This window comes from Acomys minous (assembly GCF_964271855.1).
Source record: "Acomys minous genome assembly, chromosome: 2".
Lineage (NCBI taxonomy): Eukaryota > Metazoa > Chordata > Mammalia > Rodentia > Muridae > Acomys > Acomys minous.
Window position 1 is genome coordinate 115,411,022 of NC_140484.1, and position 13,153 is coordinate 115,424,174.

Below are 13,153 nucleotides of genomic sequence, written 5' to 3' on the forward strand. Positions count from 1 at the left end.
CTCGGGAAGCAGAGGCAGGTGGATGTCTGTGAGTTCAAGGCCAGCCTGGTCTACAAAGCAAGTCCAGGACAACCAAGGCTACACAGAGAAACCCTGTCTCAAAAACAAAAACAAAAATCAAAAAACAATGCTCTGCCTGCATGCCAGAAGAGGGCACCATATCTCATTATAGATGGTTGTGAGCCACCATGTGGTTGCTGGGAATTGAACTCAGGACCTTTGGAAGAAAAGACAGTGTGCTCTTAACTGCTGAGCCATTTCTCCAGCCCAAAAAACTTTTTTTTAAAAGAGTAGATTCAGGAAATGAAACATGTTTACTTTCACTATAGATAGAAAAAATGGCCAATTAAAATATATTTAAGACTTTTCACCTTATCAAACATTTGTTCAAAGTCTTCATCCCCAGTTCTGGCAAAAGTAGCATGAAATTGGTTCTCGCCTAATTGGTGCTGAGATTGCAGTCTAAAACCCTTTGGGGAAGCTACTTGGCATTGTAACAAGAATTTTACACACTGTGCCTGGATCCCCAGTGATCTGACTCTGGATTTTTCTAAATAATCACAATTACAGTGTGGAGCCGCCTGTGGTGGTGGTGAGCACCTCTCATCTCAGCACTGTGGAAGCAGAAGCAGGCAGATCTGTGCTTGGCCTACTCGAAATAGTCTCCAAATTGTGACTGTGTGTATTGACAGCGATTATGTAATAATAATGGAAAGAGAAACATCGTTGTACACATAGACATATTTTTTTAAATCCAAGATAATAACAACCATTAACAGGGCAGGATGAAGCTGTGGATCTTTTCCAGTTGTTCAGGGTACCAGGATGAGCCCCCAGGTCCCCACGCAGCTCTGAGCCAGGCCATCTTTGTCCTGGGAAGAAGGTTTTGCCTCAGTTCCTCTAACTGCTAAGCCTGAAAGCTTTTTTTTGGGGGGGAGGGGCTTATTTATGTGGGGGTGCCCATGTGCTACTGTGTGCATCAGTGGTGCAGTCATCAAACAACTGCTGGAGTTGGTTCTCTCCTCCACTGGGTGAGCTCTGGGAATCAAACTCGGCTTCAGGTATGGTGCAAGCACTTTTAGCCTCGGAGCCATCTTGTTGGCCTTTTTGTTGCTGACCTTTCACTCGCATGCTTTTTTGCTTTGGTTTTATGAAGCAGGCCTCAGTCCAGTTCTTATCTACAGAACACTTGGTTTTCCCTTCCCCAGGAGTTGGATTTCAGCCTAGCCTCAGGTTGGCCTCCTGCTAAACAATCTTATGCACCCCAACACTTCCACCCTCCAGAGTCTGAGCATCTTTTTATTTTTTTCAGCGCTGAAGACCAAACCCTGGGCCATGCGCTTGCTAGGCAAGTGCTGGACCACTGAGCTGAGTCCCCAACCCCATGAGCATCTTTCTTGCTCCTTCCTCTCTCCGGAGGCCTGTTGATTCTGCTCTCTAAATACCTCTGGGCATGGGCCCTTTTCTCATGCTCTTCTTTGTCTCTGGCCCTGCTGCAAACCAAACCACACCCACCTCTAACCTGAATCCCACAGCAGACTCCTGCGGAAGCAGCTCATTGCCCCATTTCTTCTCAGCCAACTGAGCTTTAGAAAAGATGAATCAGGCCTCACTGCTCCACAGGGTCGCTAGCTTCAGAACATTAAGTCCTCAAAGCTTTCATGAGTATGACGTTGCCACTGCCCACTCTCCAGCCTCATCTCAAATGCACCTTCCATCCTTTTCTACCCTCTGAACTCCAGCCACAGTGGCCTTACCTTCCCTAAAGTCCAAGATCCAGAGCACATTAACAGGCTGGCCTGCTCCAGGCGCTGCCACAGTGCCTTGGACAGTAAGAAGTCCCAATGTCCCCACCTTCCTGCCCGCCCTGACGGGTAAGGCTACATCATAACCAGTCTGTAAGCCACCCCAGACACAGGACAACAATGACATGATTCGACAGCCTCTTGCCCCTATATCCAAAAGTCTTCTCTTTTTTTCCCCACAAAACAGGGTCTCTCTGTGTAACCTTGGCTGTCCTGGACTCGCTTTGTAGACCAGGCTGGCCTTGAACTCACAGCGATCCACCTGCCTCTGCCTCCTGAGTTCTGGGATTAAAGGCGTGCGCCACCACAATCATCTTATCCAAATGTCTTTTGTGGCCAGGGAAGCAGGGGACAAGGGAAGAGACAAAAGCATTGCCTTTGAAAGCTCTGGACTTGACTCCTGGGTCCTCCACTTAGGAACTGGGAGAGTTGTCTGACCTGTGTGAACCCCTCTTCCTCCTCTGTAGTTTGCACATGGAAGCAGAAGAGTCCAGTGGTCAAAACTGTGGACTTTGATCCCAGCGTTCAGAAGGCAAAGGTAGGCAGATCTCCATGAGTTCAAAGACAGCCATAGCTACATGGACAAAAGAAGAAAAAAAAAAAAGTGGCGGGGGGGGGGGGGGGGATGGGAGGGAGGCACAGGGGCGGGGATGTGGACTTTAGGACTCGGGATGTAGCTCAGTTGGCAGGATGCTTACCTAGTATGCCAAAAGTCCTGAGTGTGAGCTCCAGCACCACATAAACCAGGCACGGGAATGGGTGCTTGCAATCCCAGCAGAAGGGAGGTAAAGACAGGAAGATCAGAAGGGTCAAGGCCACCCTGAGCTACATAGTAAATTCAAGGTCAGCTAGCAATGTCTAAGACCCTCAGGGGTAGGCGGGGAAGCACACCTAGGCCTTGAAATGGCTGCCCAGATGTAAATATTCCTTTTTCTGACAATAGATGCTATTCATAGAGCCTCGAAACTTCAGTCTTATGTATCAAAAAAAGGGCGATAGTCATCATATGTACGTCGTAGGATTGTTGTGACAGGATACTCCAAGAACTTAACACAAGCACTAGCACCAGGGAGAACTCAGTACTGTCAGTACAGCTCACAGAAAGCATCTTGGCATTGCAGTTGACACCCTAAGGAGACTCAGTAAACTCCTCTCTTCCTCCACCTTTCTTCCCAGGATCAAGCAGGGTACATACACCTGCCATGGGGGATACAGAACTAAACTCAGGATGTGTAGACTTCCATTCCCGACTCTGTCACAGAGCTGAGCAAGGGGCACAGTACCCAATGAGGCAGCACTCATGATCAAAGCCTGGAGGCTCTCTTCTAGGATCATGGCTCATCTGGAAGATCATTGACACTGGACAGGAACCCAGTAGTGTGGAGGAATTGTTCCCCCGAAGATTCACTCATTCACAAAAAAGTTCTCTAAGCACAAAACAATAACAAAAAGTTACAAAGGATATAGTTCAGGGCTGTGGGAGATCACTCACCTAGCAAGCATGAAGCCCTAGGTTTGCGTACCAGCACTATTTAAAAATAATAAAATATATATATAAAGTTGGCCCAGTGGAATGAGTCAAGACTTGTGGACAAGCCAGACACAGATGGAAAGGCTGTTGGCCTTCCCAAGAACAGCATCTTTCCAGGAGAGCAGCCACGGAGGTCTGTGCTGGCTAGAGTCCTCTGAAGGAGGAGGGTACTTCCATTGAGAAAATGTCTCCATGAGATCTGGCTGTAAGGCATTTTCTTAATTAGTGGTTGATGGGGGAGGGCCCAGCCCATGGTGGGTGGAGTTATCCCTGGGTTGGTGGTCCTGGCTTCTAGAAGAAAGCCGGGAGAGCAAGTCAGTAAGCAGCACCCTCCACGGCCTCTGCTCCTGTCTCCAGGTTCCTGCCCTGCTTGAGTTCCTGCCCTCACTGCTTTTAAAGATGAACTGCTAAATGGAACCGTGAGTAAAATAAACTTTTTCCTCCCTAAGTTGCTTTTGGTCACGGTGTTTCATCAGAGCAGTAAGAACTCCAGCTAAGACAGAGGTCTAAGGCAGGAAACCCCAGGGCGACCCAGGGCCTAATAGAAGTAAAGAAGCAGTGCGTTGGGTATGGGGCAAGGAAAACTGGGGTCAGGAGAACAGAGGCGCAAGAAGAGGCCAGCACAGGGTAGAAAGGAAAGACAGGAGAAAACAGCAAGAATGGAAGGAGCCTGCTCTCTTCCCCTCAGAGCCCCTCTGTACTCTGACAAGGAACAGTCCTCAGCTATGCACCTTGGTGGACTCATCCAGTACATGTCAGCCACCTAGGGCAAGGAACTTAAACTTGCATCCAAAGAGGGATACACACATACAAAAGCCGGAGCCCGGAGGCCCTGTGTGAGCACTGAGGTCTTGGGTTTGATTTCAGCACAGTGTGTTCCATGGTATTCAGCTCGGCGGACTGATCTCTCCAGGGGTGGAAATCAGTATGGTCACTTCTCAAGGGCGCCATCACAGATGCTGGCAGGGGAGGAGGCAGATCAGTCATCCTGGAGACAGACAGAGCGGCCAGGTCAAAGGATGTGAGTAAAGCATATTTCATAAAAGTTTTATGGCAATCTTCACCCAAGAGTCTGAGCCTGTGGTACCTCAGCCACTGTCTTGGCCTCACCTCATTAGAGCTGGCTCCAGAGCCGGCTCTGCAATTCCACCTTTTCTCAGCTGGGAGCCCAGGCTCTGCACACTCCCTTCTGTGACCTTCTTTGGTCAAAGTCATCATTGTCACCTCTGAGGTGACTACTCCATTATTTATTTATTTGTTTGTTTCTTTATTACGGTGTGTGCAAACGCACATGTGAATCTGTGTGTGTGTGTGTGAGTGAGTGTGTGTGTGAGAGATTCCTTTGCTCTAAATGTTCTATTTGGAGGCTTTAGCAATCAGTAAAAATCTCCAAGTGAAATATCCTTCAGATAAACAACTAAATATAAGTTGGGAACTAGACAAGGTGTTACCGCTGAGCACAGGAAACATTGGTAAGACAGGACTAGTATTCAGTGGCTTTCCAGACTTCCCAGTCCACTACTGTATCACTTCAAGAGAAACATTTTTGGGCTGGTGGATGGCCCACACCTATAATCCCAGCCCTCAGGGAGGCAAAGGTAGGCGGATCTCTGTGAGTTCGAGGCCAGCCTGGTCTACAAAGCGAGTTCAGGATAGCCAAGGCTACATAGAGAAACCTTGTCTCAAGAGAGAGAGAGAGAGAGAGAGAGAGAGAGAGAGAGAGAGAGGGAGGTGTCCCCGGGTCCTTCTGTAATCTCTCCTTCCCACCCTTGCTTTTCTGGGTCTCTGGGTGGGGCTCCACATCCATAGGACAGTTCAGGTCCTCCAGCAAGAAAGGCCAGCGGCTGTCGTCACCCTCTGCTAACTCCGTGAGGGAATCTCCTTGGTGCTAACACACCAGGCTGTCGTCACCCTCTGCTAACTCCGTGAGGGAATCTCCTTGGTGCTAACACGCCCCTGGGACTTACACAGAATTTATCTTGCCTTGCATTCATTCATTCTCAACCTTACTCTGCATGCACAAAATTCCCACCAGGAGACCAACAGTGCCAGGGCCAGGCCCACAGCCGCGCCCTTGACCTACCCACTCCTCATCCTCGGCCCCATCGCCTTGCTCTCGGATCTCCGCCTTGTTCCTCTCCAAAGACTTTTGGGCCATGATGTTGTCTGTCCAGGATGCTCCTGTCTTTCCATCACCAGCAAAATTACACTTGGTCACGGTCCCCAGTTCCAGTTTGGCTAAGGAATCTGAAAGAAGAGACGTTGAGCGGCCTTTCTCCTTGCAGACTAGCCGGGGTAAGGCCGTCCGTTCTGGTGGGGTCCTCTAACCCTGGTTTGACTTGTTCTCTGGTGTGGCCACTGAGGTTCTTGGGGGGACTCTCAAAGCACTAGAGAGCAAGGGTCAGCCACAGGAAGCAAGGAGTTAGATGGTACCCTGGAAAACAGTGTGTCTAGGCTAATAGTCCCAGGGTACTTGTACACAGATTTAGAAGTAAATCTCAAGGGCACAGGTCATGTCCCCATGGAAAGCACACCTGGCCTTCTCCCATAGCTCTGAGCAAAAGATATGGGAGGCCTCTAAAGGGAGGCCAGGGGCCCCTATAGGCTATTGGAACAGGCAAAGCGAGTCACCCTGCTCACCTATGAAAGGGCCATCACCCCGAGTCTTTAGCCGCACTCCAGTCCCCAGCTCCAATTCCATGGCCTCCATCTCTGTCTCAGGCATCCAGAATGCCACCGTCTGGTCTGGGGTGAGGCTCTCTGTCATCTCCAGCAGCTCGGGCTTGTTTACCAGGCTCTTCAGCACCTCCAGGGTGAGCCTGTCAGTGTCTCCCTTAGCTTCTACCTCTGTAGAAAACATGGTGTTAGTGTGCTTGGAGAGGAAACAGTCTCTGAGCACCTTCAGGAGCTGGTAAGGGCACCCAACCTGCCAGGGCTCAGCAGAGAATTCCCCAGAAGAGACTCTGTGGCCTGGACTCTGAAGCCAGGCTTTCTGGAACAAATCTAGGTCCTTCCACAATCTGGGCCAGTGATCTTTCTCTTTGTCCTTGGAGAACAGGGATAAAAATGGTGCCAATCTGACAGCACTAACTTGCAATACAGATGAAAAAAAGTAGAGCTTTTAGCAGCATCAGGCATTGAGCCAGCCCTCAGCAAGAATCTTTGGTTTTGTTATTCCCATCTCAGAGATGAGAAAAGCCAAGACTTAGAGGAGGAGGCAGTATTCAAACACCCACAATGCAATTCTTCCTTCCCACAGAGACTCTGTGAGAAGGGTTCTCTCAGGTTCTAGAACCAGCAGCCAGCATGTGGTCCTGACACCCACTACTGGCCTCCTCCAGGCTAACCCTAGCAACTCCCAGTAGCTCGGGAAGGAATTTTTTTTTTTTTTTTTGGTTTTTGAAGACAGGGTTTCTCTGTGTAGCCTTAGCTGTCCTGGACTCGCTTTGTAGACCAGGCTGGCCCCAAACTCACAGCGATCCGCCTGCCTCTGCCTCCCGAGTGCTGGGAGTCCTAAACCTGCAGGTGGTGGGGCTCAAAGAGCAGTGGCTGTCAGTAAGGTGCTGTCGGCATGCCTGGTTGTTCCCACACCCCAGCACGGTGTCCCCACACCCCAGCACAGTGTCCCCACACCCCAGCACGGTGTCCCCACACCCCAGCACAATGTCCCCACGTCTTGTCTAATAGTTCCGCAGCCAGCACTTCCTTCTCTGCTGTGTGAGTCAAAAAAAACCCTTTTTCCTTTGAAGTTGCTTTTGTCACAGCAACAAGAAAAGTAGCGTGCAGCACAAATAGATTGAGAACCAAAAAGGAAACCCCTGGGCGGAAGAACAGCAACTGCTGGGACCTGGCCTGGTCTCTGCACCCAGTGACAGTAGAGTCCAAAGGCACAGCTGGGGACAATTCTTCCAGACTTCAGAAAATGGAATCAGTTGGGAATGCCAGCCTGGCTCCTGGGACTAAGATGGGACACTGGGGAATTCTTGGGGGGAGAGGGGAGGCAGGAATCCAACAGGGGAATGCTGAAGCCAGAAACAGCATCAAAGCCCATTGTGCTAAGAAGCCACTTTCAGGGATCTCCTGGGACAAGCAGGACAGTCGAACAGCCTCTTGGGGAGGGAGGACCCAGGATACCTACTGTAAGATGACATGAGGAAGCCTGTGTTCACCTTCCTGGTGGCACTGAAGTTCGGCTCAATTTCATTTCCTTTGGGGTCAAACTTACGCCGGTGGATACAACTGGGCCGGATATACAGCACATAGTAACGCACCTGGGGGAGGCAAAGAAAGGATGGGGGGCACTACTTCACTCCGCACCCCAGTCCACCCCAATCCCAGAACACACACACACACACACACACACACACACACACACACACACACACACACACACACACACACACGCACACAGAGCCCCAGGCTGGAAAGCAACTTAGATGGGTTTTCAATGGGCCTTCAATGGCCACAGGGAGTTTGAATCTTCTTTGGTAGGTAAGAAGGCATCCTGAAAGGTTTGGGGCAGCAACAATACCCCCAGAGATGTCTTTCTGGACATGAGTTAATCAGGGCCCAACTGAGGGGCCCCAGAAGGTAGGAAACAAGGCACAAAGCTCTAAGAGGAATGACTAAGGGCCCCTGGGAGGAGGGTGACCATGCAAGGAGAGAAGATGGGAGGGAAACAGAACTGACTGGGTAGGAACTAGGGTACATGGGCCACTGCTTACCAGAGGAGGGGGCAGGAGATAGGGGTTCGGAGGCTAGGGGCTGACATGGCTTCTGTCCTATGTGTCATCAAGAGTAAGGACAGAAGAGGCACATTTGGAGAGGGTCTGTGAACACCTGCCTGTGCCGGGCCAGCTGAGGCAGGCCAGCTCCACATTGGTGCAGCTCTCCTGGGCAGGCTAAGTGGGGACTCCATATTGCTCTGCCCACCTACTGACTTGCAACCTAAGAAGCAGAGAGGGTGACAAGATCTCTGGCCATGAAAACGGTGAGCCAGCGGCAGAGACTGCTGTCATGGAGTGTAATACACAAGCACAGGGTGGAGCCTGGCATGGTGGTGTACGTTTAATCCCAGCAGAGGCAGGAGGGGCTCTGAGTTCAAGGCTAGCCTGGTCTACAGATTGAGTTCCAGGATATAGAAACTCTGTCTCTTAAAATAAAATAAAATAAGCCAGCCATGGTGGCGCATGCCTTTAATCCCAGCACTCGGGAGGCAGAGGCAAGTGGGTCCCTGTGAGTTCAAGGCCAGCCTAGTCTACAATGCGAGTCCGGGCAGCCAAGGCTACACAGAGAAACCCTGTTTTGAAAAATCAGAGGGGGGGTGGGGGGAGAGCTAGTACCAGACAGCTGCTATGAGCACCCATGTTGTGAGCACAACCTGAGGAGGCTGTGAAGCAAAGACAGAGGCCATCCATATAGGAGCTGCGGGCCCAGGTACGGCACGCGGACTGTACATTCAGGCTCGATTGGATCTGATCTATCTTCTCAGTTGCTCTTCCTGCAAGAACCATAGTTCTTCCTCCAAGAACCTGTGGTCCCATCTGTCTGCTACACGGTGAGGCCCTAAAAGGCCCCCTCTCTGCTGGTCCCGCTTGACCGTGGCAATCTGTTCTGTGAGCCCCTCAGGAATGGCCTGGATCTCATGTCTTACCCCAGCAGAGGGAGATGTCATGTGGGTGAGGAAGGAGACCCTGTGAGCGCCACACAGGACACATCCTCACCTTCTGGCCATGGGCATCCAAGATGCTGTGCCGAGAAACATCCACCAGCTCTCCCTCCAGCAAGACACCATCTCCCCTGGGGATGAGAAAAGAGGAAGAAATGCCAGTTCTGGAAAGCCTCACTCAGATTTAATGGCCTGGGTGAGAACTCGTCCTGAGCCAGAAATGAGTCATCCCTGTCATCCCAGTCTCCTTGCCTGGTACAGAGCAAACAACTCATTGCTTCCCCTGTCCCAAACCTTCATGCCTCCAAAGAACCTTCCCAGGCTGTGCGGAGACCAAGATACCCACAGATACCCCAGGAGTTACTGCGACCAGACCCTCAATACTCTTACCCACAAATAAGGAGCAAACAGCTGCCTTGCTGTGCTCCTCTGGCACTGGCCCGAGATCATGAATGCAAAGGTAGCGTAAACTACTAAGTACTAAAGTACTTAGTACTAAGTACTAAATGTAAAGCATGTTTTACAGCGGGGCTTGACAGCACACACCTGTAATCCCTGCACTTCAGAAGGAGGATTGCTGTGAGTTCAAGCCAAGTCTTTAAAACATAGCAAAACGGGGGTAGTAGGCAGGCGCTGGAGAAGTGGCTCAGAGGTTAAGAGCACTGGTTATTCTTCCAAAGGTCCTGAGTTCAATTCCCAGCAACCACATGGTGGCTCACAGCCATCTATAATGAGATCTGGTGCCCTCCTCTGGCACGTGGGCAGAATACTGTATAAATAAATAAAAAATTTTTTTAAAAATAGCAAAATGTTGCAAATAAATGATTTTTTTTTTGTTTCTGTTCTGGTTTTGGGTTTGTTTGTTTTTGTTTTTGTTTTTCGAGACAAGGTTTCTCTGTGTAGCCTTGGCTGCCCTGGACTCACTTTGTAGACCAGGCTGGCCTCGAACTCACGGAGATCCACCTGCCTCCTCCTCTTCTCCCACCCCCCACCCCTAGTGCTGGGATTATAGGCGTATGCCACTGCACCAGACGTGATTCGACTTTTAAAAGATTTTTTTAAAATACGGTATTCTTCCCACATGTACCCCTGCATACCAGAAGAGGACTCCAGATCTCATTATAGATGGTTGTGAGTCACTATGTGGCTTCTGGGAATTCAACTGGCTGGAAGAGCAGCCAGTGCTCTTAACCTCTGAGCCGTCTTTCCATCCCTGATTCGACGTTTTTAGTTAAGTAAATTTGGGGACATGTGTCTGTGCTACAATAAATCATTTTTCCATTTCTTTTTTTTTTTCTTTTGTTTTTCAAGACAGGGTTTCTCTGTGTAGCCCTGGCTACAAGTGTTCAGGACTCACTTTGTAGGCCAGGCTGGCCTCTGCCTCCCTAGTGCTGGGATTAAAAGCATGCACCAGCACACCTGACTTCGTTTTTCCTTTTCATCCTTTTTTTTAAGACAGGGTTTCCCTATGTATCCCTAGCTGTCCTGGAACTCACAAGGCAAACCAAGCTGCTTTGGACTCTCAGATCAACCGGCCTCTGTCTTCCAAGTGCTGGGAATAAGGTTGTAAGGCACTATGCCTGGGTTTTTGTTTTGTTTTGGTTGGTTGGTTGGCTGGTTTTTCGAGACAGGGTTTTTCTGTGTAACAGCTCCGCTCCATACCAGGATGGCCTGGAACTCACAGAGATCCGCCTGCCACTGCCTCCCAAGTGCTGGGATTAAAGGCGTGCGCCACCACTGCCCGGCCACCTGGGTGTTTTTATGTTTAATGTATGTGCAAGTGTGTGTGTATGTGTAAGTAGGTCTGTATGAGTGTAAGCATGTATACAGCTGTGTACTGGTGCTTGTGGAGGCCAGAAGAGGGAGTCAAAGCCCCCACAGCTGCACTGGCAAGCAGTTTTGAGGCCCCTGATGTGGGTGCTGGGCACTGAACTCAGGTCCTCTGAGAGAGCAGCAAGCCCTCTTCACTGGTGAGACATCGCTTGTCCTGTTTTAAAGAACGTTCACGCTCCTGTCCCCATTCATACCAACATGGTCATCGACCCAAGGAAATGTTATTGTCACAGATACAGCTGGAAAACTAGAGACTCACAGGGTCCCACAGGAGTTGAACCAGAGCCAGAACTGACCCCGTACCACTTCCGGGTGATAGCTTTCCCAAAAGCAGAATCTGGGATCCAGGGGCTTTCTTTTTGGAACCATTAGCATGGGAAGAGGGTAGGGCTAATGGAAGAGGGGTGGCCAAGGCTCCTACAGCCCCTATAGACCCTATAGCCCCTATAGACTCTCTATGCCCTTTCTCCTCTCAAATTCTTTCTTAAAAAAATATTTAACTGATAAAGACAGACAGCCCAGACTGGTGGCACACGCTTTTAGTCCCAATTCTCGGGAGGCGGAGACAGGTGGATCTCTGTGAGTTTGAGGCCAGCCTGGTCTAAAGAATGAGTTCCAGAAAGCGGGAGGGAGGGAGAAATGGGAGGATGCATGGGATGGGATAGCAATTGAGATGTAATACGAATGATTTTATTTAAAAAAAAAAAAAAAAGAATGAGTTCCAGGACAGCCAGCGCATGTTACACCCTGTCTTGAAAAAACAAAACAGGGGCTGGAGAGATGGCTCAGTGGTTAAGAGCACTATCTGCTCCTCCAGAGGTCCTGAGTTCCATTCCCAGCAACCATATGGTGGCTCACAACTATCTATAATGTGATCTGATGCCCTCTTCTGGTGTGCAGGCGCACATGCAGATAGAGCACTCATATACATATAAATAAGTCTTTTTTTTTTCCTTTCTTTTTTTTTTTTAAGAAAGAAACAAAACAGAGAGAGACAGAGACAGAGAAACACAGAGAGAAGTATTAGATAAAAACAGGCTATATTGAAGACATTTAACAAGAAAACTTGATACGTACACACACTGTGCAATGGTTCACACAATCAAGTTTATATACGCATTAGATCCTCAGAACCTAGTGCTCCTTTTAACTGAAACTTCTCCACTGGAAAGCTTGAGAAGGACTTTAGATTGCACTTCCTAGATGATTCGATATTTGATTTTCGGGGCCTGGCTTCTTTCACATAGAATATATGTTTGGTGTTTCTGACTATTAATGGAATTGTCCGTGCTACTTATTACCCTCAGCAAAGCCAATACCTCCAGATGCTCCCGCCCTCCGGCTGTTGTTCCTGCCACACCAGGCACTAGTCACCTGCAGTAACTACCAAATGGCTAGAGTTTAGAACACTGAGGTGGGGAAAGGACCGAGGTCAGTAGAAATAGCAACATCGTTCTGGAGTTCCATTTGGGAGTCTGGAGTCCCTCCAGCCGATATGATGGTTGACTGGAGTTTCAAGTTTACCTGTCTTCCCAGTGTGTGGTGGCCAGGGACCCTGGGAAGAGCAAGAGGGATGCCTGGGATGGCTTTGGCAACCCCAGTTATCTGTGCCCCCCAACGCCCCAGATCAATCTCTGAGCAGGACTCAGATCCCGAGTTCGACCTAGGCCTCGAGCCCAGGCCCCAGGGATGCTCCCAGGCCACCGCTGGCAAACAGTTGGGGGACCAGGACCCCTGGGCCCCGACACAGCCAATCCGGGCAGTTCCCATACCCAGTCCACCTCTGACTAGCAATGGGAGGAAGTAGAGGCCACCCCCAGCCAGCAGTGGGAGAAAGTGCAACCCATCTCTGGCCAGCAACGGGGCGGACAGAACACAGCCTACCCCTGGTGCGCGGTGGGGTCCCAGGCTCCCCGCAGTCGCGCGTTCTGCACCGCCTTGTTGCGGAGGGCGCTGTCCTGGTAGATGCGGCTCATTTTCCCCCACGCCGAGGCACAGCAGCTCCAGGAAGCAGCTGGCGCGCGGGGCGGGGCACCTCGGGGACAGAAGCCTGGAGGTCGCTGCGGCTCAAGCTTTCCCAGTTTGCAGATCCCGGAACCTAACTGCCTGCCCTGGGCGTTCCCAGGCGAGGCTTAAAGGGGCCGAGCCTCGTTCCTGACGCCCAGACCTTGTCCAGTGGCTGGGGTCTTTCGGAATGACTTCAGAATGACTACAGTCCTTCAAGTCCTTGTAGTCCAATAACGAAAGGTAGAGAGTTCGAGAGCCATCTGTACTATACAGAAACCCTGTCTCAAAATACACCGATATACAAAAAGG

At 50.2% G+C, this 13,153-nt stretch overlaps 1 protein-coding gene across 3 annotated transcripts; it reads right to left on the bottom strand.

Annotated features, from left to right (window-relative positions):
- Positions 1-726: 726 nt before the first annotated feature.
- On the bottom strand, positions 727-12,949 carry ARPIN (actin related protein 2/3 complex inhibitor). 3 transcript variants are annotated; one of them, XM_084772452.1, is made up of 8 exons: positions 12,722-12,949; positions 9,060-9,135; positions 7,475-7,607; positions 5,977-6,183; positions 5,420-5,583; positions 4,148-4,324; positions 2,504-2,567; positions 727-872 (listed from the first exon to the last, which is right to left on the bottom strand). In XM_084772452.1, the coding sequence occupies exons 1-6, from the start codon at positions 12,811-12,813 to the stop codon at positions 4,316-4,318; spliced, it is 681 nt and encodes a 226-aa protein (XP_084628578.1). In that variant the 5' UTR covers positions 12,814-12,949; the 3' UTR covers positions 727-872; positions 2,504-2,567; positions 4,148-4,315. The 3 variants fall into 3 exon arrangements, with proteins under 3 accessions (XP_084628578.1, XP_084628579.1, XP_084628577.1); XM_084772453.1 differs by lacking the exon at positions 2,504-2,567; XM_084772451.1 differs by having other exon boundaries at positions 2,504-4,324.
- Between the last annotated feature and the right edge of the window lie 204 nt (positions 12,950-13,153).

Excerpts from the sequence above, each read along its gene's own strand:
- ARPIN (XM_084772453.1), bottom strand. The coding sequence starts at position 12,813 with ATGAGCCGCATCTACCAGGACAGCGCCCTCCGCAACAAGGCGGTGCAG. Across the intron at positions 7,608-9,059 it reads TGGATGCCCATGGCCAGAAG|GTGCGTTACTATGTGCTGTA; the intron begins GTGAGGATGTGT and ends TGCCTCCCCCAG. Across the intron at positions 6,184-7,474 it reads CTTCCTCATGTCATCTTACA|AGGTAGAAGCTAAGGGAGAC; the intron begins GTAGGTATCCTG and ends TGTTTTCTACAG.